This window comes from Mauremys reevesii, linkage group 7 (assembly GCF_016161935.1).
Source record: "Mauremys reevesii isolate NIE-2019 linkage group 7, ASM1616193v1, whole genome shotgun sequence".
In the NCBI taxonomy this organism is placed as follows: domain Eukaryota; kingdom Metazoa; phylum Chordata; order Testudines; family Geoemydidae; genus Mauremys; species Mauremys reevesii.
Genome location: NC_052629.1, coordinates 124711480 through 124732439, shown reverse-complemented (window position 1 = coordinate 124732439; position 20960 = coordinate 124711480). Strand labels below are relative to the sequence as shown.

The 20960-nt window shown below is 46.4% G+C and overlaps 2 protein-coding genes across 7 annotated transcripts in view; both read right to left on the bottom strand.

Annotated features, from left to right (window-relative positions):
* P4HTM (prolyl 4-hydroxylase, transmembrane) overlaps positions 1 to 3903 on the bottom strand; it is a 28391-nt gene extending 24488 nt beyond the window's left edge. For all 4 annotated transcript variants that reach the window (XR_005601337.1, XR_005601338.1, XR_005601339.1 and 1 more), the window contains exons 1-2: positions 3614 to 3903; positions 2868 to 2949 (exon numbers count right to left, since the gene is read on the bottom strand). Coding sequence is in view for 1 of the 4 variants with exons in the window: in XM_039547896.1 (XP_039403830.1) it covers positions 2868 to 2949; positions 3614 to 3877 (346 nt within the window). In the remaining 3 variants the exon portion in view is untranslated. The remainder of the gene's footprint in view (positions 1 to 2867; positions 2950 to 3613) is intronic.
* Positions 3904 to 10806: 6903 nt separating this feature from the next.
* Positions 10807 to 20960, bottom strand: part of ARIH2 (ariadne RBR E3 ubiquitin protein ligase 2) — a 46088-nt gene continuing 35934 nt past the window's right edge. For all 3 annotated transcript variants that reach the window (XM_039480782.1, XM_039480780.1, XM_039480781.1), the window contains 7 exons: positions 17235 to 17285; positions 17113 to 17134; positions 15034 to 15185; positions 13598 to 13741; positions 13186 to 13254; positions 11830 to 11913; positions 10807 to 11294 (listed from right to left, as the gene is read on the bottom strand). In XM_039480782.1, coding sequence (XP_039336716.1) covers positions 11223 to 11294; positions 11830 to 11913; positions 13186 to 13254; positions 13598 to 13741; positions 15034 to 15185; positions 17113 to 17134; positions 17235 to 17285 — 594 coding nt within the window. In that variant the 3' untranslated portion in view covers positions 10807 to 11222. The remainder of the gene's footprint in view (positions 11295 to 11829; positions 11914 to 13185; positions 13255 to 13597; positions 13742 to 15033; positions 15186 to 17112; positions 17135 to 17234; positions 17286 to 20960) is intronic.

Sequence of the window (20960 nt, the reverse complement as noted above, 5' to 3'; positions counted from 1 at the left end):
TTTTCTTCTTATTCATATCACACAACAACAGTGAAAGTGCCATAAAGAATTCAGAGTAGCAGCTGTGTTAGTCTGTATCTGCAAAAAGAACAGGAGTCCTTGTAAAAGCAACAAAGAATCCTGTGGCACCTTATAGACTAACAGACGTTTTGCAGCATGAGCTTTCGTGGGTGAATACCCACTTCTTCGGATGCAAGTGGTGGAAATTTCCAGGGGCAGGTTTATATATGCAAGCAAGAAGCAAGCTAGAGATAACGAGGTTAGTTCAATCAGGGAGGATGAGGCCCTGTTCTAGCAGTTGAGTGAAAACCAAGAGTCCTTGTGGCACCTGAGAGACTAACAAATGTATTTGAGCATAAGCTTTCGTGGTGGAAACAGTTTCTCTCCACCTGGACAAGCAAAACTTGTACACAATTCTGCCAGTAAGAGTTATTCACATCTTTTCAATATATTAAAGTGGGATCTAGCTAAGAGGAATCCTTGTGTACTGTGGAATGGCTAGGAACTAAAAGTGTGAATAGCATGCCATGCCAAGGAGAGTGGAAGGCACTATTTCTACTACTATCTTCGTTATTCATTTCCTCTCCTAGATACTTAAACAGCAATGCTAAGTTGCCTTATCATTTACTTTCAAACGTTCCAGGATCCCTTATACCTCCCTAATATCTCAATCTCTAGCATCTTTTCGACAGGAGCTTAGGTCCATGGGATTTTAAAAAAACCCAAACATAGAAAGGGAAGGGGTTTTGTTTGTTTGTTTGTGTTTGGTTGGTTTGTTTTTGTTTTTTTGGTTTTTTTTGGGGGGGGGGGAGGGGGGAAGAGACCCTGAGGGAAATTAACTAGTTTTCCAAACTCTCCTAAGTGGACTGTCTAAAATTAATAATCTCTATGGACAGTGGATCAAAACATCTTAAACACAAAGGGTGAACATATTTAACCAGGGTATCACAACATGATTTAAGGAATTTAACTGTTGGAGGAGAAATGAACATGAAATCTCCCCTTCCCGATTAAAAATTAAAACAGAAGTTCCTTAAAAAACCCAAACCATTTGACTGTTCCAAGAAAACTCAACCTCTACATCAATGGAAGCACTAAAAAAATTAACAAAAACCAAAGTAGTGACCTATACATGCACAGTCCTTTCTGCCATATTGTACATACAACGCTCCCAGCTGCACCTTCCATGGCTTGTATCTTGATTCTCCAGAGATTAGGAGGTAAGAAGGCAAATTGAGATAGTCACCTTTTTTCTTAAATCAGTTTCCAACATTTTATGGAATTCAGATCTATTCACTTATTCTTCAAATTATACTAAAAAATAAAAGCAAAAGAACTGGTAAGAAGCTCAAAAGTTTGAACTGATATCTGCCTTAATAAGTAAATCTTAATAAAGATCTGAACAAAAGTCTGAAAAATCTATTTCCTAAAGGCAGGAGAGAAGAGCTACAAATGTTATAATGTCAGTATCAGTCACTTCTGTGTGCCCTGTGGGAGTAATCAGAAGAACTACAATCAAAGCAGGTTGCCAAAGGCAAACTGGCAACTGGATTTCCGCCAATCTTCGGAATTCACACAGGCCTGTTTTTATTGCACTGGGCTGCTAACAAAGTTAAAGGGGACACATAAGCCATCACATGTATATACTGTATAAGATATAGCACATAAAAGGGCACAGTCATGCTCTGCCTCCTATGGAACATCAACTAAGTAACAGATCTCAATTTTCTCTAACTCATCTGAGCAGAGATGCTCAATCTAGTAGTCAGGTACTAGTTACCAATCCCTTGATGCTTCAAAGATTTTGTCTTCACCGCAAAGTTAACTCAAGTTACAACTTGAGTGTTGGGCCTAACTTGAGTCCTCTCCACACACACACAAGCCGTTAATTTGCGCACACTGATGCTTTTAATTCACGTTGGCTGGCCTGAGAGGAGATGTAAGCTAAGCTTGAGTTAGTCCAACTCAGCAGCTTGCTAAATGACCACACTGCTTCTAATGCCATCGCACAATTCCCCCAGCATGCCCAGAAAGGACAGAAAAGTTCTCACACAATTCACTGGGAAAGCATTTACACAGCATCTCATCTTACTGAAGTGCAAAGTAGTATGGGCTGTGCCCACAGAAGGGCCACACACAACAAGTGCAGTGGCAGTATGCACACAGCAACTCAAGTGTTATTTCACAGTGTGGCCGCTCTCACTGGAGCTAAGTATCAGAGGGGTAGCTGTGTTAGTCTGGTTCTGTAGAAGCAGCAAAGAATCCTGTGGCACCTTATAGACTAACAGATGTTTTGCAGCATGAGCTTTCGTGGGTGAATACCCACTTCTTCGGATGCAAGCAGACTTGCATCCGAAGAAGTGGGTATTCACCCACGAAAGCTCATGCTGCAAAACATCTGTTAGTCTATAAGGTGCCACAGGATTCTTTGCTGCTTCACTGGAGCTAGGCTAACTCGGGAGCAATAACTGGAGTGTAGATAACTCAAATTAACTCTGCAGGAAAGACAGACCCAATGAAAGGCACAAATCCTTCTACCATGGACAGTGGTTCTCACCCATATACACTATTCCTTCTGAAGCTACCACTTAACAAAGAATTCAGACATCATTTCACACCAAATGAACAGCATCTACGAGGACACAAACTCCACTTTCATGATTTACTGCAGAAGTTTCTCCTTTTTACAGAGATGTGTTTTTTATTTTATCAACCAGATTCTGAATTACCATAACTCCCGTGCTCTATCTTTATTGGCTTGGGGCCCGTAATGGCCACAAATATATCCAGACTGCAGTGGGGATTAAAATACCAATGGGATTTCAGCCACCATGTTAGCAGGTCTTGTGCAGTGCCTTGTGTCTTACCAAAGAGAAGCGGTTTCAAGCTGAGAGTTTTCATGAAATGGACTTTGTTAGGGACCAGCTCCACCTTTTGCTTATGGCCAACCTGGGGAGGAAAAAACAGCAGGAGTTAACATACTACATTCCAGGCTCAAATTTTCAGTACTTTTCCCCCCACTGTGCATCCAACAATCACTATGCAAAAAAGCAGCTTGCCTGCAATTTTGGACTTCATCTATACAGACATAGCAGGCAGTCAGGAGTCTCTTTCTATACAGTTCATGTGCTACTGCATCTGGATGTCTGAACTCAATTCTGGGCACGTCATCACTGGATCTGGACAGGTTAGTTCTTGGTTTAAACTCAGCTTAAAGGGGTTAAAAATTCAGCCAAGGTGCAACTGAGATCAATGGTGTGACATGCATTTATAGCAAGGCCCAATTTACCCCAAAGTCGGTAAGAAACAGAGCGGAGAATGGCACCAAGCTGGCAGAGCTCTGACCCCGATACGCTAAGTCACCTCAGGCCAAACGTCAAGGAGCCGTGCCACGTCAGGCTGTCCCAAGCCGGCACAGGCCGAGGCAGGCAGCCTGGGCTGAATTAGATTGTGCCAAGTCCTTCCAAACCGCAATGCTGAGACAGGCCGCCCGTGCCAGCCCACCCCATGGCGCACCTCCCCGAGCCAGCCTAGGCTGCAAGAGGCCAAGCTCGCGGCCCAGGCGTGTCGGGGGGGCCGTGCCGGGCCAGGCCCGCCCGCGCCAGCTCCTTGCCTTGATGCCCTCGCGGCGGGGCAGGGCGCACCCCCGGGGGCCGGGCTCGCTGGGGGGCGGGGGCGGGGGCCCGGGGCCGGGGCCCGGGCCCGGGCCGTCCCCCGCGCTGAGGTGCACGAAGAGCAGCAGCCCCAGCACGTTGAGCACGTAGAGGTGCGCGAACACCATGAGCACCACGAAGTAGGGGCGGGAGCAGATTTGCCGGGGCCGCCCCCGGGGCCCGGGCAGCGGGGGCCCCTCCGCCCGCGCCGCCTCCGCCGCCATCGCCCGGCCCCGCCAGCCCCCGGAGCGCCCACACCGTCACCCCGGCAACCGCCCGGAGGGGGGTGGGACAACAGTGTGATGTCGTCACCACGCACGGGGAGGACAGCGAGCGTCACAGCACAGACGAGTCACGCTGAGGAGACTGGCCAATGGCCATCGTGACCGCACAGGGGCGGGGCTGGACGAACTGCTTGACGTTAGCGCGTCCAGGACACCGGGTGGAAAGGGCGGTCGGAGCCGCCCCGCGGCCATCTTTGCTGAGGGTATCCTGGCCTCAGGCCCGCTGCGAACAGGGAAACGTGGCGGCCATCTTTGCTGAGGGTAGCCTGGCCTCAGGCCCGCTGCGAACAGAGGGTGGTGGCGGCCATCTTTGCTGAGGGTAGCCTGGCCTCAGGCCCACTGTGAGCAGGGAAACGTGGCGGCCATCTTTGCTGAGGGTAGCCTGGCCTCAGGCCCACTGTGAGCAGGGAAACGTGGCGGCCATCTTTGCTGAGGGTAGCCTGGCCTCAGGCCCGCTGCGAACAGGGGGGTGGTGGCGGCCATCTTTGCTGAGGGTAGCCTGGCCTCAGGCCCGCTGCGAACAGGGGGTGGCGGCGGCCATCTTTGCTGAGGGTATCCTGGCTTCAGGCCCGCTGCGAACAGGGGGTGGTGGCGGCCATCTTTGCTGAGGGTAGCCTGGCCTCAGGCCCGCCGCGAACAGGGGGGTGGTGGCGGTCATCTTTGCTGAGGATATCCTGGTCTCAGGCCCACTGCGAACAGGGGAACGTGGTGGCCATCTTTGCTGAGGGTAGCCTGGCCTCAGGTCCACGGCGAACAGGGGGTGGTGGCGGCCATCTTTGCTGAGGGTAGCCTGGCCTCGGGCCCGCCGCGAACAGGGGGTGGTGGCGGCCATCTTTGCTGAGGGTAGCCTGGCCTCAGGCCCACTGCGAACAGGGGAACGTGGCGGCCATCTTTGCTGAGGGTAGCCTGGCCTCAGGCCCGCTGCGAACAGGGGGTGGTGGCGGCCATCTTTGCTGAGGGTAGCCTGGCCTCAGGCCCGCTGTGAACAGGGGGTGGTGGCGGCCATCTTCCTTAGGGCGGCCAATTGAGGGAGGCACGGTGCACCTTCAGCCCCATTGAGCATAGGGGGAGCTCGCGGCCACGCTTAGTGAGGGCAAAGACGTGCCTGAAGCCAAATGACGGCTCACTGCCCTGGGGTGCCCGGGGGGGGGGGCTGTTGCCATGAGCCGCTTTGTCACTAGGTTTAGGGATGTTTTGGTTTCCCTAGTGAGAAAATGTGTCAAAGGGCCCAGTGACAAATCTAGCGCCTTTCACTGCCCCTCGCACTGACGTTCAGAGCGGGCACCAAGCTCACTAGTCACCACTTCGTTCGCCAGCAGCTCGGTAGTGTTAATAAAATCCAGTCCCGGTGTAGCCCCCAGGCCTCCCGGGGTGGGGCTCTGTCCCGTCTAGTGGCACCCAGACCATGAGAGAGAGAAGCCGTCTGCTCTGCAGCCCTGGCTAACAGCCCGCTGGCTTTTACCACAGGCTGGAGAGGCCCATGCGCTAAGCTCCAGCGAGCCCAGGTTTGCTCCCGCCCGCTGGCGCCCGGGCTCTGGCGGCGTTACACGTGCCCTTCCGCCTACCTTCTGTTACACACCACGGCAATGTCAGTCCCCCTCAACGGAGCACGTCCTCGGAAGGAATCGCATTCCAGGGCTTCTAGGGCTGAGATCACTATCGTCTGCAGGCGACGAAAAAAAGTCTGTGGAGGCTAATTCAACACTTGCTAAAGCCAGGCGCACATTGGAGAGAGCAGCACATTAGCCATTTTTACCCAAATGTTCTTTCTCACTGCTCTGTAGTAGACAGCACACACTGTGATGCAGGGAAAGATGGCTAATGCTGTGGGTAGGGCAGGGGAGGCAGGTTAGCCAGCGAGGAGAGCTGCACGGAGGGAAGGTGGGGTGGGATGAAACAGGGCCATGTGGCCCAATGGGACAGGGGGCACTGTGCCTCCAGGGATGAAGCCCTTTACTCCTTCCCCTGGCTTCGCATGAGGTTAGCTGCCCAGAAATGAAACCTTGGCAGCAGGGGGAAGGGGTCTGGCTAGCAGATTTTTGTTTTGAAATCTACTTTATTGGCTCCCTGCAGTGCCGAGCTCAGGTCAGCTGAATGTCCTCTTCCCCCTTGCTCTGGGATCTGCCCTTCACTAACCTGTCGGCTCAAGTCCAGGCTGGCACGAAAGGGAGGCTCGACTGAAATTAACTAACCCGACGGCCTGGCCTAGCATGTACAGAGCGCCCTGCCCAATGAGCAGAGGGCACCCTCCTGATGACAGCGTACTGTTGTAGGTGCTTCTGGCGCGTAAGAGAATGTAGTAAGAGAGAATGGAATGGATTTTATTAACTCTATTGAGCTGCTTGTGAATGATTTTGTGACTATAGGTATGTGTGTGTATATAAATAAAATTATCTGAGAATTTTGTTCAGTGACATTTTTTGACTCTTTTTGAGTGCTTAAACAGCTACATGTAGGGTTTGTCTGGTGACTTCCTGCTATGTGGAATTGGCAGCACTGTTGGTGAGCACTTGCCAGCAGGTGCAGGCCGACTGGTCGGGGAGCGGGAACACACGGGGCCCAGTCCCCGACACAGAACGAGCAGCCGGGTTCAGGGTGTGAGGTGCACATTGACAACACACATTAATAGCTGTGAAGGGGTAACGCTCAGCCTCAGACTGCTGTCATTAAATGGGGGTTGGACCCCACACACACACTGCCACTCCGGGGAGAATCTGAAATTTAAAAAGTTACACCTCTCTTCCCCCCCACCCGTTCCATGCAACCAAACATTCAAATAAGTAAAAATCTTAAAATGCTCCCCCTCTTTCCCCTCCCAGTTACAAGCAAGGACACCCAAATTCTGCCAGGCCCAGCGGGCAAAGTGCTCATCAGCTCCAGCTGGGACAGCACAGAGCTGCAGCATGAAAATTACTGATGAGCTATAGCCTGACCTGACTAGATTTCTTTGTCCAGAGGTGGGCACAGAGCCATACAATGGCATGAAGGCCACCTCAACCAAGCCTTCCCCAGAGCAGCTACAAGGTTGAGTTCTTGGGAGGTTAAGCCTTTTGGCCCCCAAAACATGAACTATTTAAAATTAGACAAGCTTTCACTTATATGTGCTCCATGTTGAACAGATATTGTAGAAATGCTTAGCAGCAGCATAGGCATCAAGCTTTGCAAGCTTTTGTTCTTTTAAAAGTGATCTGTTGTATTATAAGATTTTTTTTGTTTTGTTTTTAATTTCAACTTCAAGGAGTTTGATAGTTTTGGTGATTTGAATGGAGCCTGCTGTCTACTATAGGACATAAGTTACCTGCAATTAGTTCAATATACCAAAACCTTTGGTAATGCTGCTTGTTAATAGTGTATGTTTGGTTTTTAGAATATTTACTAATTAGACAAAAAATATTGGCTATTCTTCATTTAGAGAAAGTCAGCAAAAAGGGGAACAAGATTACTGCATATTCGGAATATCCTCTAATATGCAACAGTCCCATGCTTGTCACTTATAAGAGTTTGTTTAGAAGGTGACACTATTTTACCTAAATTGGACCGAAAATTCAGCACCATGTGTGTTTTTAAAAATCAGGAATTACAATTGGCATGATTCTCTTCCTTTATGCTAATATTTTAATACATCAACCCCAAAGCTGTGCTTTGACTTTTCACATTGCTTTATAGGGGTTTTATGGCACTCTTCATCATAGCTGTCAAGAGCTTCAAAGTCCAGACTTCGTTTCTAAAATACCCTTTGCAGTAGGGTAGTATTTTCTCATTTTACAGATGGGAAATGGAGGCAGAGAGATTAAGTGACTTTGCCAAAGTGTCACAAAATCAATGGCACAGCCAGGAACAGAATCTCTCATGTGCCTTAATCCTAAAACCTTCCTCCCTACCAGCATTTTAGTACTGTTGTAGCACTCCAATTATGATTTGTCTATTAGCTGCTTCATGTGATTCTAACAGCCCATGTCTCACTGCTTGACACATTAATAAGAACAAAAATTAAGCAGAGGTTTTTCACCTAAAAGCTAATGGAACAAAGACACTGTACACACCTTTAAAATTATAAATTCACAATTTATTTCAAATAAACCACTCCACCTCTGGGAAATATTTCAAGGGCATTTTCCTTTGCCCCTTCCCCTCCAATGCCTATAAAGAAAAGCTAAGAGTGGTGTCAGTTTCTTGGAGAAGACCTTGCCAACAGAACAAGGCAGCCAGGAAACAGCAACACTCTCCATAATACTAAAGCTCCCACAGCAGCAGCTGCTACCTGAAATCCTGGAGAACAATCCAACTGAGCAGATGCAGGTGAGAAAAGGAGTCCCTAGAACAAGTCTCATTTAAAAATAAAGTTCTATTTATCACCTGCTTAAAAAGTCTAAAAGTTTGAATGTGAAATTATAGTACAGAAACCTCCTGCTGTTCCTGTCCCACATAGGTACAGTGAGCAATTCATGTGCGGAGCAGCAGTCATGCAGTTTATATTGTCAGTAGAAAACTTTGTACGGTCCAGGAAGTCTGATGACTGTTAGAGATCTAAGTCAGCCAGTGCATTAGCATGAGCAAAGCAGAAATAATGAGCATCAGATGCAAGGATGGAGAGAGACGTCAGGCTGACCTAGGAATAGCAAGCAGCTGCAAAAAGAGGAAGGGACAAACACTGCCAGATTACCATGTTACTGGTGCCGGGGAAAATTTGTACCTTTAGAGTTAATAGCCTGATCCAACTTCTATTGTCAGGCCACCTCATTGACTCGAAAGGGGCTGTGTTTACAAAACAGAATTTTCCCCTTTACCTTTGATCTTGAGAACACTAATTTCTTTCCTATCAGTCACCCACTTCTCAAACAGCAGCAACTTATCCTTTTCAGATGCCAGAATGAGCAGGAAATGGGGGATCTCCCCACAGGTTTAACTGTTCCTATACTACAGCTGCACAAATGTTGCCCTGTTTGGGCTCACACTGCAAAGACACAATCCCGCCTTGTTTTCTACACAGAAGTGGAAGCAGGATCTGTTCATGGGAACCAGGAAATTCACAGCCTCCTTCCTGGAAGAGTTTTGGAGAAACAAAACCTTGTTGACAAAGCTTGAGTTTTGTGTAACTCCAAAGAGACGGCTTTCAAAGCAGTCTGTATTTGTACGGATTTCTTAAGTGCTCATCACCAAGATGTCTGAGCAGTCTGGACTGCGAGTCAGCTCTCAGGGCCATTTGGCAATTGGTTCCTGCCATCTGACCTACACTGCTCCAGGAATGAGGATTTTAAAACACTTTGTGTTTAAGCAAAATATGCTTATCCTGGTTCAGAGCTAAATGCTTATGCGATGTACGTGAGCAGGGAGGAGCGGGCACCATCTGGCAGCAAAGCTGAGTATTTAGGATTAGAAAAGATACCTCCCTATACCTCTCTGGCAAACAGGCCAACTTTCACCTGACTGCAGCTAGCTTAACTAGAACATCAGTTCATAGCCTACATTAGTACTTTGCGCTTTACACCTTTAAAGAACTGGATAAACATGAACTCTGCACAGTGCTGTACAAGCTCTGTCCACAAGATTAGTTCATATAAGAAGTATTCCTCTCAAACGGAGGGCCCTTCTTTTCTCCCACCTTCACATGGTTAAAACCTACATACCCAGTTCTGGGGGCTAGAGTCATATGGTGCATGTGTCTCATATAAAAAAGAGAGCAGCTTATTTCGTCAAGCAGGAATTAGGAAGCCTCCCAGTCAGTCTTTCAGCCTGTCAAGTCAAAAAGGGTGAAAATAAGAATATCCTAGTAAGGAATGTGTCAGGGCAACATTCTTCATGAAAATGGCATGGAAGGGAATTCCCTACTTTCACACTAGACTTGGGGATTTCCTCAGCTCAGACACTCAGCTACTCCATTGTTGCCTACCTATAGCAGATGCACGTACAAGTCCATGTGTTACATAGGCACCTGTACATGGTTCATCCACCATCGTAAAGTGTTGGCATTTAAGCCACTGTTTTGAAGTGACTCCCTTGTTAAGATGAATTGGGGAGGTCACTTCTTAAAAAAATTGTTTATATTTTACATTAAACATGCCATACAAAAGCTCTGAGAGTCCCAGACAATAATCAGACTTATAACCATCCAGCAGCTTTAATACCAATATACACATAAATTAACTCCACCAGTCAGTTTTCAGTCTGGCTTGATGCAGAACAATGTTCGCTCTAGCACTTTGTTTTGAGTGCCTGTCTACATTGCCAAGATGTGTGTCAGGGACCACACTATGCATTACTGTTCCCCCTTGACTTGCAATGCGGCTTATTCTTGCCTGGGGAAATGGGACCAAAGTGGTTTGATCATGTTACACTCCATGTCTGACTGATCTTTACAAAGCTGTACGCATTGAAGTAACATGGCTTGTTCCACTCTGCCTAACAAGACCAAGCCTATTTAACACTGTTAGAACAACTGTTCTAACAGTCTCCCAAACACCATAGTTTTGGCAGCATAGAAAACCCCTAAAAACCAACTAAAGCAAAAATCCACATGGAAGACCTTAAATTCACTGAATGCAAAGATCTGAATTACCGCTTGGCATATCTCCTATGTTAACCTGATCTCTGCCCTATAACACCTCCATTTGCTTTGGTTCATGCAGCACAAACTACTGCCGAGAGAAGAGATGCCACACACCATTGTGCTGATATGTAGCCACCGCTGATGCAGTAAGGCGCAAACACAGCAGCAGCCACGCTCTGAGCTCCAGCCACTCTCCTGGTGCAGCCACAGGCCAGTGCTACAAAGCACATGTTAGAGGAAAGGGAAATCTAGCTGGGTTATTTCATAACCCTCAGTGCAGAAAAGGATTTTGGGACAGAAGCCCATTTAATTTACAAGCAGATTATTAAGGAAAAACACTCCACTGCCAATTTATTTTTAAAAAAGGTTGTGTGTTATTCTAGGGTTTGTTTGTATAATTGTACAACCGTTGAAAATTACATAAATTGTAATGATCTAATACTATTAACAGCCATTCAGAAAAATTCCCTCTCTCAAAAGCCATCTGGGGTAGGAGGAAACATCCCATGAACGCTGCCAATCTGAACTCCAGCCTCTAGCCTGGCAGAAATGAAAAGCGGAAAGATAAAAAACAGAAAGGGAGTAAGATGGGGCGTTTGCACGTGTCTGTTTTGCAAGGGGAGGGGATGGTTTTGTCCTTGGCCGGGTTCTCCCACAGGCAGTGCTCATTTCTCTCGAGGCAGCCACTGTCACTTTGCTTGCTGCTCTCACCCCTGCACCTCACCACCTCCTTCCGCCTTATGTGTCATGGAAGTCTTTAAGCAAGGTCCTCCTCCTCTGTTCTGCTATATGCATTTGATTCTCTAAGTCCTGGAACAAAGAACAGCAAGGCAGAACCCCATTAATCTGAACTCCCCAGAGGAAAAGAAAAGGCACTTGTATGGTAGAGTGTGAGGCCCAGTCACTGCTTCTCAAGCAAATTAAGGACTGCAAGGACCCTTCCGATTTGATGGTGTGTAAAAGGAATGTCCCTCTGAACCCAATTCTCCTTACACTTCCCTTCTTAGAGGGTTTCTGATGCTCCCTCCCACCTCCCAAAAGCAAAAAAATCCCCGCACACCAGGGTCACTTCCCCTCCAGCAAAGGGCTGAATGCATCTTCCTTCAGAGCCTGTCAGCCCTGGTTCAGTCAGCCAGGAGTCATTGCTGGAGAGCAGCAAAGTTCTCCCCCCATCCCCCCAACTAGGAAGCAAGCATCTGCAGGCCAAGTGAACAAAAGGCCAGACTCAAAACTAATCTGATTGCCTTCACCTGCCTGCCAAGCTGGCCTGGGTCCTTTTGTGCAGGTACTAAGCCACCTGTAAGTGAAGGGCTGCCCAGCAGCCGCAGGGGAACAGATAACTTACCCCTCTGTCATAGCTGTCCGCTCGTTCCACCTTCCAGGAGAGGTTTTCTATTTCAGCTTCCAACTGAGCCTGCTGGTATTCAAACTGATCAACAGTACAGACAATTAGAGAAACCAGTCTACCCAGAGCAGCTTTATGCCACCAAACAGGTGTGGTGAGAGGAAGCACACACCCCTAGGGTCCTTCCTCTCCGCTACAGGTTTGGTGGAGCAAATCTCTGGAATACTTGGGAAAACAATGAGCACTACAATGTGACATGTCAGTGACTTCAAAATCCTAAGGAAGATGGATTTTTGTACATTCAACTTTTAATTATTCAAGCATTAGGATACGCCCAACAAGGAGGAAACTGACACCACCAACTGGTGTTTGCAGACTGGTGAATCTCCATCCCACTTACAGGCTGGAAACGCAGTTTCTGCCCTGTACACACCTTCATGTAAAACAAGGCCCAGCGCTATGGTGTTACCAACAGGGAAACTTTACCCCAGAATCCCAGTCTCAAAACCACTTAGTGTAAGTCACATGTTGGGCCTACCAAAGCGGCCTCCTTGATAGTAAAGTGATGTGAGTGACTGAGCAGCTGGGTTGGCTCGTAATTAACAACAGGGGCTTCAGTCAGTCGTGGAAAGAGTAAGGTTCATTTATTTGTCCTGCCCCCACTACAAACTTGGGAAAGAACCAAAAGTCAGCAAACATCTAGCTGAAGGTTATGTCTACACGGCGCTCAAAGGTGTGTCTGCAGCACAGGTAGACAAACCTCAAGCTAGATTTGATCTCACTAACTCAAATACTAGCAGCAAAGCAAAACTCAAGTCAAACAATAGCGTGTAGAGCCCCAGATGTTGGCTTGCCAGCCAGCTGTAGGGCAGCGCACCCTGGCTAGCGCCCTACCACTTGCACGGAGGTTTACTTCCTCCATTTTTATACAGGTTCCTGAAAGGTTAACCTGATGCTGTAACTCTCCCATCTCCCAGGAGCCAGTAAAAACCAACTCAGATTCTAGATACGTGCGTTTGCTTATGATGTGAATCCTTATGGGGAAAAATAGTTTGACAACTAGTTTGTCATTTACACTGTAGTACTGTTCTATAGTAAAGTCTGTAAAAATAGAGACGTCTCTGGAATGACACCCAACAGGAGCTTTGCAATTAAATCTCTGACGGGGAGTAGGGGGGAAGAGTTTGGAGCTGATTATGAAGTTTGAGGATACGTGAGGTTCAGTGTCACATATATGTCATTACATGGATTTATTATAAACACGCAAACTCTGGGACTGAACACACAAATCTAGGTGTCTGCTTGGCTTACTATGCTCCCTAGCTAGATGCCAAGTCGTCTGAGCAAACACCTTACCAATTTCTTCCTGGGGCCAGACTCCATGTAGTAGGCATACGGATATGTGTACTGCAGGGTGTAACGACACTACAACAGAAGAGGAAAAGCGTTTTAGACCTTGATGTCATTAGCACAGCTTACGTCTATGACTAATATAGGGACACACGAGTTGCCAGACCAGTCCAGTATAGCAGAGGCCATTATCAGATGCTTCTGAGGAAGGTGCAGGAAGGTGTCAGGACCAATTATGGAATAACCTGCTCAGAAAGGCATCCTCCTGCTAACGTCAGGCAGTTAGTGTCTGATTCAGGGCATAACATCCTTACAGATCTAACCCCTGAATTGCCTCCCTCTTCAGTGTGCTACTCAGATGGAAGTGTTTTGGTGTGTAGGCTCTCTCCTGTGGACTGAAAGAGCCCAAAACACCCACCTTTGCAAGCAGCTTTGCAGCGTTCTGCAGGTACTGCCAGTCTATCCATGTTCCCAGGTTGTTCATCACCCTTTCCTGGATCTTCTCCTGAATTCGCTGGTATGTCTGTGCCTCTAACTGCAAGCTTTTATTGTGGTTCTCCCACTGCAAAAGTAGAAGAAAAAGGGCATGAGCTCAAAGTGGTGCTACCTACAGATACAAGCTCCAGCAAACAGGAAGTAAGATGGGGCTGGAGTCCAGCAGGATAGGATATGCTGTGGGCAGAAGGACAGCAAGGCAGCACCCCCCACTTGCAAGCCCATGGAGGCTGCATACACTATAAGAGGCAGGTGGGAGCAGGGAGCAAACCCAGCCCCTCTGTAGAAATGCCCTATGGTCACATCAGCATCTTGTGAGCGACTAGAAGGAGTAAAATAATGGGAATTTCCCCACTTAAGAGGTCTCTGCCAAGAGATTTAGATTAACCTTTAACATGGGCTTACTGAAAGCTGACATCTGTGCTATGAAACATCATTGTAAAACGTGGCCATTTCCCAGAGTCCCTTGATCTGGAAAGTCAAGATTATTAATTTATTATTATTTTAAGACTAGATTAATGCTATGAATAAGCAGCCGTTGCTCTCTGAATTAGGAGAAGAGTGCATGCTGACCTCACAGAGAAGTGGCAACCTTGGATCTACAGTGTTTTCTTCTAGCGAATCTGCATTAGACCTGTACAGTTTGACCAGTCCTATTCATGCCTGCTGCAGGGAAAGAGAAGCTCTGACTGTCTCACTGGTTAGTGACAGATTCCAAAAGTCTTTCTTTAAACATGTCTTGACATGAAATCCCCTTAGTATTTCATTGAACCACATGATGGAGTTTTAATTTAAACAACCGAGATTTGTTTCTTCTTGGTCCCTACAAATTCATGCCATAAGAACCTTTGGAAAGTTCCCTGGTCCTGGGAGGCATTGGTTGCAGCGATATTGCATGAGTACAGGGATGGGATTAGATGACCTCTCGAGGTCCCTTCCAGTCCTATGATACATATCTGCAACAGCACAGCAGCATCTTGCAGAGGGACACTATATTCAAATTATTATTTTGTTATTTGTATTATTTTAGCACCTAGGAACTCTACTTGTGGATGAGAATCCCATTGTACTAGTTGCTGTGAAAGAAGAGAAAAATGCAGGACATTACGTTTCCTGATGCTGCAGAAAATCAGACGCAATCTCACATGGTTTGCTTCAATAGAGAACAAAAGTTAACAGCTTGGTAGGACTTGTTGGGCAGAATTTTGAGTCTGAAGGAACAAAGACGACCTAAACTGGGACTCCAGAAGCTACTTCATCTGTACCGAATCCTTTGTTTGTGTGTTTCTTACACTGACATTACACCAGGCAGGGACATTAAAAGGCTACAGCAGCTCTGGCCAAAGAGATGTGTCCTACCCGCTCAAAATAGAACAAGTACTTCTTAAGGGCCTCCCTGGCCTGTGCTTGCTGACTCTGGTTTACAATATCAGGATTCTCTTTGTACCGACTGCATTCGTAGTACTCGCTACCGTGGGTCTTCCAGTCCCCCAGACACATCCAGCAGAAGTCTGCAGAGAACAAGGCACAATCACTGTGATGCATAGAAAAAAATGAGTTTCCAGAAAGCAAGTTACAGAGAAACAGCCCCTCTGTTTCAGAGGCTTCCTTTAGCCAAGCAGCATGTAAAGTTTATTTGTGCCATCTTGCCCAGGGGGGACAGAATACAGCTTGTGGGGGGCCAAATACAACCCCATCTTAGGGGTCTACAGCTAGATATGCAGCTTGTGGGGTAACACTTCCAGCATGCTCCAAGGGGACACTGCCTGGATCCACAAGGAGTGTTGGAAACTGGGACCTGTAGTCTCCGCAGGCTGCACCTCAGAGTTGAAGAAAAGGGCAGCTGCAGTCCTACTAGCTAGTGAGCTGCAGCTCTCTTACTACTGCCAACTTGTCAGCATGGATCTCTGCTGGATCAGATTGGAAGGATCCTAATCTGATCCAGCAGTGAACAAACCCACACAGACAATCCACTTTCCATTCTCACGGGTGCACACTGGGTGGTGTTGGTGACTTGTGATACACAAGTCAGACTAGATGATCTGATGGTCCCTTCTGGCCTTAAATTCTGGGACTCTAAGACACCTATCCATATCCAGTGGTTCAGGAGAGAGCTTCAGACCAGAAATCCTTGAGGACAAGCCTACACCTGAAACACTGCATTGGCACAACTGTGCTGCTGTAGCACTTAAGTGGAGACACTCCTACGTTGACGGCAGAGAGCTCTCCCGGCGACCTAGTTAATCCACCTCTGCAAGAGGTGGTAGCTATGTCACCGGGAGAAATCCCTCCTGTGACACAGCGCTGTCTACACAAGGGATTGGGTTGGTATACCTATGGTGCTTGGGGTGTGGGTTTTTCACATCCGAGCCCCGTAGTTATACAGATATACATTTGTAGCGTAGACCTGACCTGAGTGGGAGGACGTAGGTAAAAGCTAAGGAGAAAAAGTAGAGCAACGGCTAAACCCACAAAACAGAAGTGCCTGGTTTTAGAGGTGGGATACTTGCAGTCTTCTGTCAGGAAGGAGAAAAGAGGAGGTTAAACAGTTGCTGTTTAAGGCGTACCTTTCCCATTCAGTGGGGTTGAAAGCTGCTAAGTCCACCCAAGGGCTGGCCTGCTCTCTTTCCAGTTTCAATCACTGCGGTATCTAGGAACTTGTTGCTCACCTACTCCTGATACCACAGCATCCCACCCAGTCACTAGCAAAGGAAGTGAACTGGGAGGGGAAGATTCTAAATGTTTTCTGAGGTGGGTTATCTTCCTCAGCCTCCCTACTGGCTGGTAGCAGAGTTGCAACATGGGAAACCCAGCAACAGGTAGTCTCACTCACTTCCCTGGGGTTAGAGAAATTTAGCATCCCACAAAAGTCATTTGCTTTGCATTCCTGATATTTTTCAGGGCTTTAATAAGGGCTGAGGACAGCCAGGCTGCTTCTTGCTCCTCAGTCCATCAAGCGGATAAGGTTACAGAGATCAACAACAGACCTACACCTGCTTCTGTGGCTTGGTCTACGTAGGGGCTCATTTTGTCCATCAGTGAACATAAAGACTAAGTCTAGTTTGACAAAGGCTCAGAGTTCCATTACAATGCAAGTGGTTTCAGCTGGTGGAGCAGAAATCCATGTACAGAACAAGAACTACAAGAAAGCTTTTAAACACCAGAGCACATTTCTGAGGAGCATCAATCTCATGACAGAAAGGGAGCTGAAGACCTTTTTACAGCATTAAATCTAAATGCCACCAAAGAATCAGAAACCAGTCAAGAACATAGCAAGTGAAACAATAAGCCTTTATCACCAAGTCAGATGTGTAATTAGAATCCTCTTCATATTTGTACTGGGAGTGGTTAACTGGCTATTTAAGACAACAAAATTTACGACCGGGGTAATAAAGGAATATTCCCTTTCCCCAACGGAGTCCAGATACTGCTACTTACCGTGCTTGCATTTGGAGCATTGCTGAAAAAGACGGAAAGAGGAGGCATTAGCAGTGTGCAAAAGGACAGAAAGGTTTCAGCTAAGGACAAGGAAGATCTGAAGTATTCAGGGAATTGCTCACCATGTGATTGCAGCCTCCATTCTTTTCAATGCAGATATTGCACTTGGGACACTGGGAAAACCAGAAGCATTCATTAGATCCAGCTGTTCTCTAATATTCCTTAAGAACACAATTCCGGCTCTATTATTACACATACACTATTCCTGTCAAACCCATTTTAAAGTGGGATGAAGGGGGGGGATGGATGGATGACTCAGGGCATCAACAATAGATCAGTGGTTTGAGAACAGTTCCAAGAAGTGAGGCCATTATTCTTAGTGTTACCACTTGTGAATCAAAGTTCACTCTCAATAGTTACCATTAACTGGCTGGTCAGGTTTAGCAATTCAACCAGTTTACATAGAAAGACAGTACTGGCCATAGTGACTCAGACCATAGGACCATCTAGTTCTGTATCCTGCCTTCAGTAGTAGCCGATAGGTGACTGCTGCAGAGGAAGTACTAAGCCATCATACACCCACCTGACTATATAATGCTTTACCTAGGTTTCTTTGTTCCACAGATAATCCGTTGATATTCTGCACAATTTGACTGTTACTATATTTTCTTGGTTTGCACAGCTATAGGAAGTAATCCAACTTTGCCAGTTTGAATCTGAAGACACCAAATCATATCACAGTCCAGAATTACTACCACCAATCTGGATTAGGCTGCGGTCTCTGACCTAGAAACTAAGGGCACTGAATCCATAACCATTTTCCTGAACCATAAAGTCCTAAATTAAATCCAGCTACAATGAATTCTACAGGTTCACCACACGCTGCATAAATAAGCTCCTTTTCTTGAGTCTAAATTTGTTGCCTTTAAATTAATCAAATGCTCAGAAAACCAAAGTTACGGACAAAGACCTTTTAAGTCATGGAGTCCCTTTGGCTCCCCCAGCCAGATCAGGACTAGGCCTTCCAATAGGCATATTCCTTTTCACACCGCCCTGCATATCTGTGCATCCCCCACTTCAGGCTAGATAACCTTAGCCTTTGCTTAAAGCCTCAGCCTGCAAATGGAAATTGACGCTCTAGAGCTTTTCATTCTCCGAACTCCATGGTTAGAAGCAAAGCTACACACTACTGCAAATGGGGATGGGCTAGATTATCTACCCTTTGTGTATCCGCGCATTCTCCTTCAGCAGCTGAACACCAGACAAGTGTTTGAGCCAACCACCATGCTGCTTCTCTGCAATAGAGGGCAACATACCCAGCTGCAGGCAGATTGATGCTCGCAATGAATTTAGCGGAATGAAGACTAGCATATAGAGGGAGCACTTCAGTACCCAGCCCTACACACAGATGGGTTTCCCAGTTTAAACTGTATTTGCAGTAATAGAGTCAGCCACAGAATCACAGAAATGTAGGACTGGAAGGGACCTCAACAGGTCGTCTAGTCCAGTCCTCTGCACTGAGACAGGACTAAGTATTATCTAGAATCTAGACCATCCCCGACAGGTGTTTGTCTAACCTGTTCTTAAAAATCTCTATGACAGACATTCCACAACATCTCTCAGTAATTTCTTCCAGTGCTTAACCACCCTGACAGTTAGGAAGCTTTTCCTAATGTCTAACCTAAATTTCCCTTGCTGCAATTTAAGCCCATTGCTTCTTGTCCTGCCCTCAGTGGAAGAGGAGAACAATTTATCACCCACCTCTTTACAATGTTTTACAAACGTGAAGAGTTATCCAGTTCCCTCCGAGCCGTCTCTTTGCCACACTAAACAAACCTAATTTTTTCAATCTTCCCTCATAGGTCATGTTTTCTAGACTTTTAATCATTTTTGTTGCTCTTCTCTGGACTTTCTCCAGTTTGTTCACATCTTTCCCAAAGTGTGGGGCCCAGAACTGGACATAATACTCCAATTGAAGCCTTATCAGTACTGAGCAAAGTGGAATCATTACTTCTTGTGTCTTACTCACAACACTCCTGCTAACACATCCCAGAATGATGTTCACTTTTTTTGCAGCAGTGTTATATTGTTGACTCATGTTTAGCTTGTGATCCACTGTAACCCCCTAGATCCTTTTTGTTCCTAGGCAGTCATTTCCCACTTTATATTTCTAATATCGATTATTCCTTCCTAAGTCCAGTATTTTGCATTTGTCCATAATGAATTTCATCCTATTTATTTCAATACATTTCTCCAGTTTGTCAAGAACATTTTGAATTCTAATCCTGTCCTCCAAAGTGTTTGCAAACCCTACCAGCTTGGCATCATCCACAAGCTTTATAAGTGTAGTTTCTATGGCATTCTCCAAATTATTTATGAAGATATTGAATAGAACCAGACCCAGGACAGATCCCTTTAGGACCCCACTTGATATGCCCTTCTTGCTTGTGTGAACCACAGATAACTACTCTCTGAGTACAATTTTCCAACCAGTTGTGCACCCACCTTACAAGAGCTTCATCTAGGCTATACTTCCCTAGTGTGCTTAAGAGAAAGTCATGTGAGATAGTATCAAAAGCCTTATTAAAGTCAAGATACATCACATCTACTGCTTCCCCCCACATCCACCAGGATTATTATCCTGTCAAAGAAGCATTTTAGGCTGGTTTGACATATGTTGTGACAAATCCATGTTGACTGTTACTTATCACCTTATCATCTTCTAGCTACTTATAGAATGATTGTTCCAGTCCAGATTTGCTCCATTCCCTTTCTGGGTACCAAACTTAAGCTGACTGGTCTACAATTTCCTGGGTTGCCCTTATTCCCCTTTTTATAGACAGATACTGTACGTGCCCTTTTTCAGTCCTCTGGGATCTCTCCCACTCTCGCCATGAGTTTTCAAAGATCTCTTCAGTCAGTTCCCTAAGTATTCTAGAATGTATTTTCGCAGGCTCTGCCAACTTGAAGACATCCAACTTGTCTAAGCTTTGTGTCCACTAGCACTTTTGTTGGCATGAGTTTCACCGACAAAAGAGCTCTCTCCCACCGGCATAGAGTGGCTACACAGGAGGCCTTACAGTGACGCAGCTGCAGTGGTACAGCTGTACTGCTGTAAGGTCTGTAGTTTAGACATAGCCTAAGTCATTTTTAACTTGTTCTTTCACAAATCAGCCTCAGATCCTGCCTCATTTACACGGATGTTCACTAGGTTAGTCATGCTATCACTGCTAACCTTTCTGGTGAAAACTGAAACAAAACAGGCATTTAACACTTCAGCCATTGCTGCGTTTTCTGTTATGGTCTTTCCTTCCTCACTGAGTAATGGGGCTTACCCTGCTCTTGGTCTTTCGTCTTATGTGTTTGTACAATGTTTTCTTGTTACCCTTTATGTCCCTAGCTATTTTAATTTCACTTGGTGCCTTGGCCTTTCTAATTCTGTCCCTACACGCTTGTGGGTTTCTTTATACTCATCCTTTGTAATTTGACCTAGTTTCTACTTTCTGTACAACTCTTTTTTTGAATTTCATGTCATTGAAGATCTCCTGGCTAAGCCAGGGTGGCCTCTTACCATACTTCCTTTCTTTCTTACGCATTAGGGTAGTTTGCTCCTGTGCACTTAACAGTGCCTCTCTAAAAACTGCCAACTCTCCTGAACCCTTGTTTCGCTTACACTTGCTTCCCACAGGCTATTACCTTCAGTATTTGCTGAGTTTGCTAAAGTTCACCTCCCTGAAGTCCATTGTCTTTATTCTGCTGTTTTCCCCCTTACCATTCCCTTAGACTCTTGATCGCTATCACTTCCTGATCACTTTTATCCAAGCTGCCTTCCACCTTCAAATTCTCAA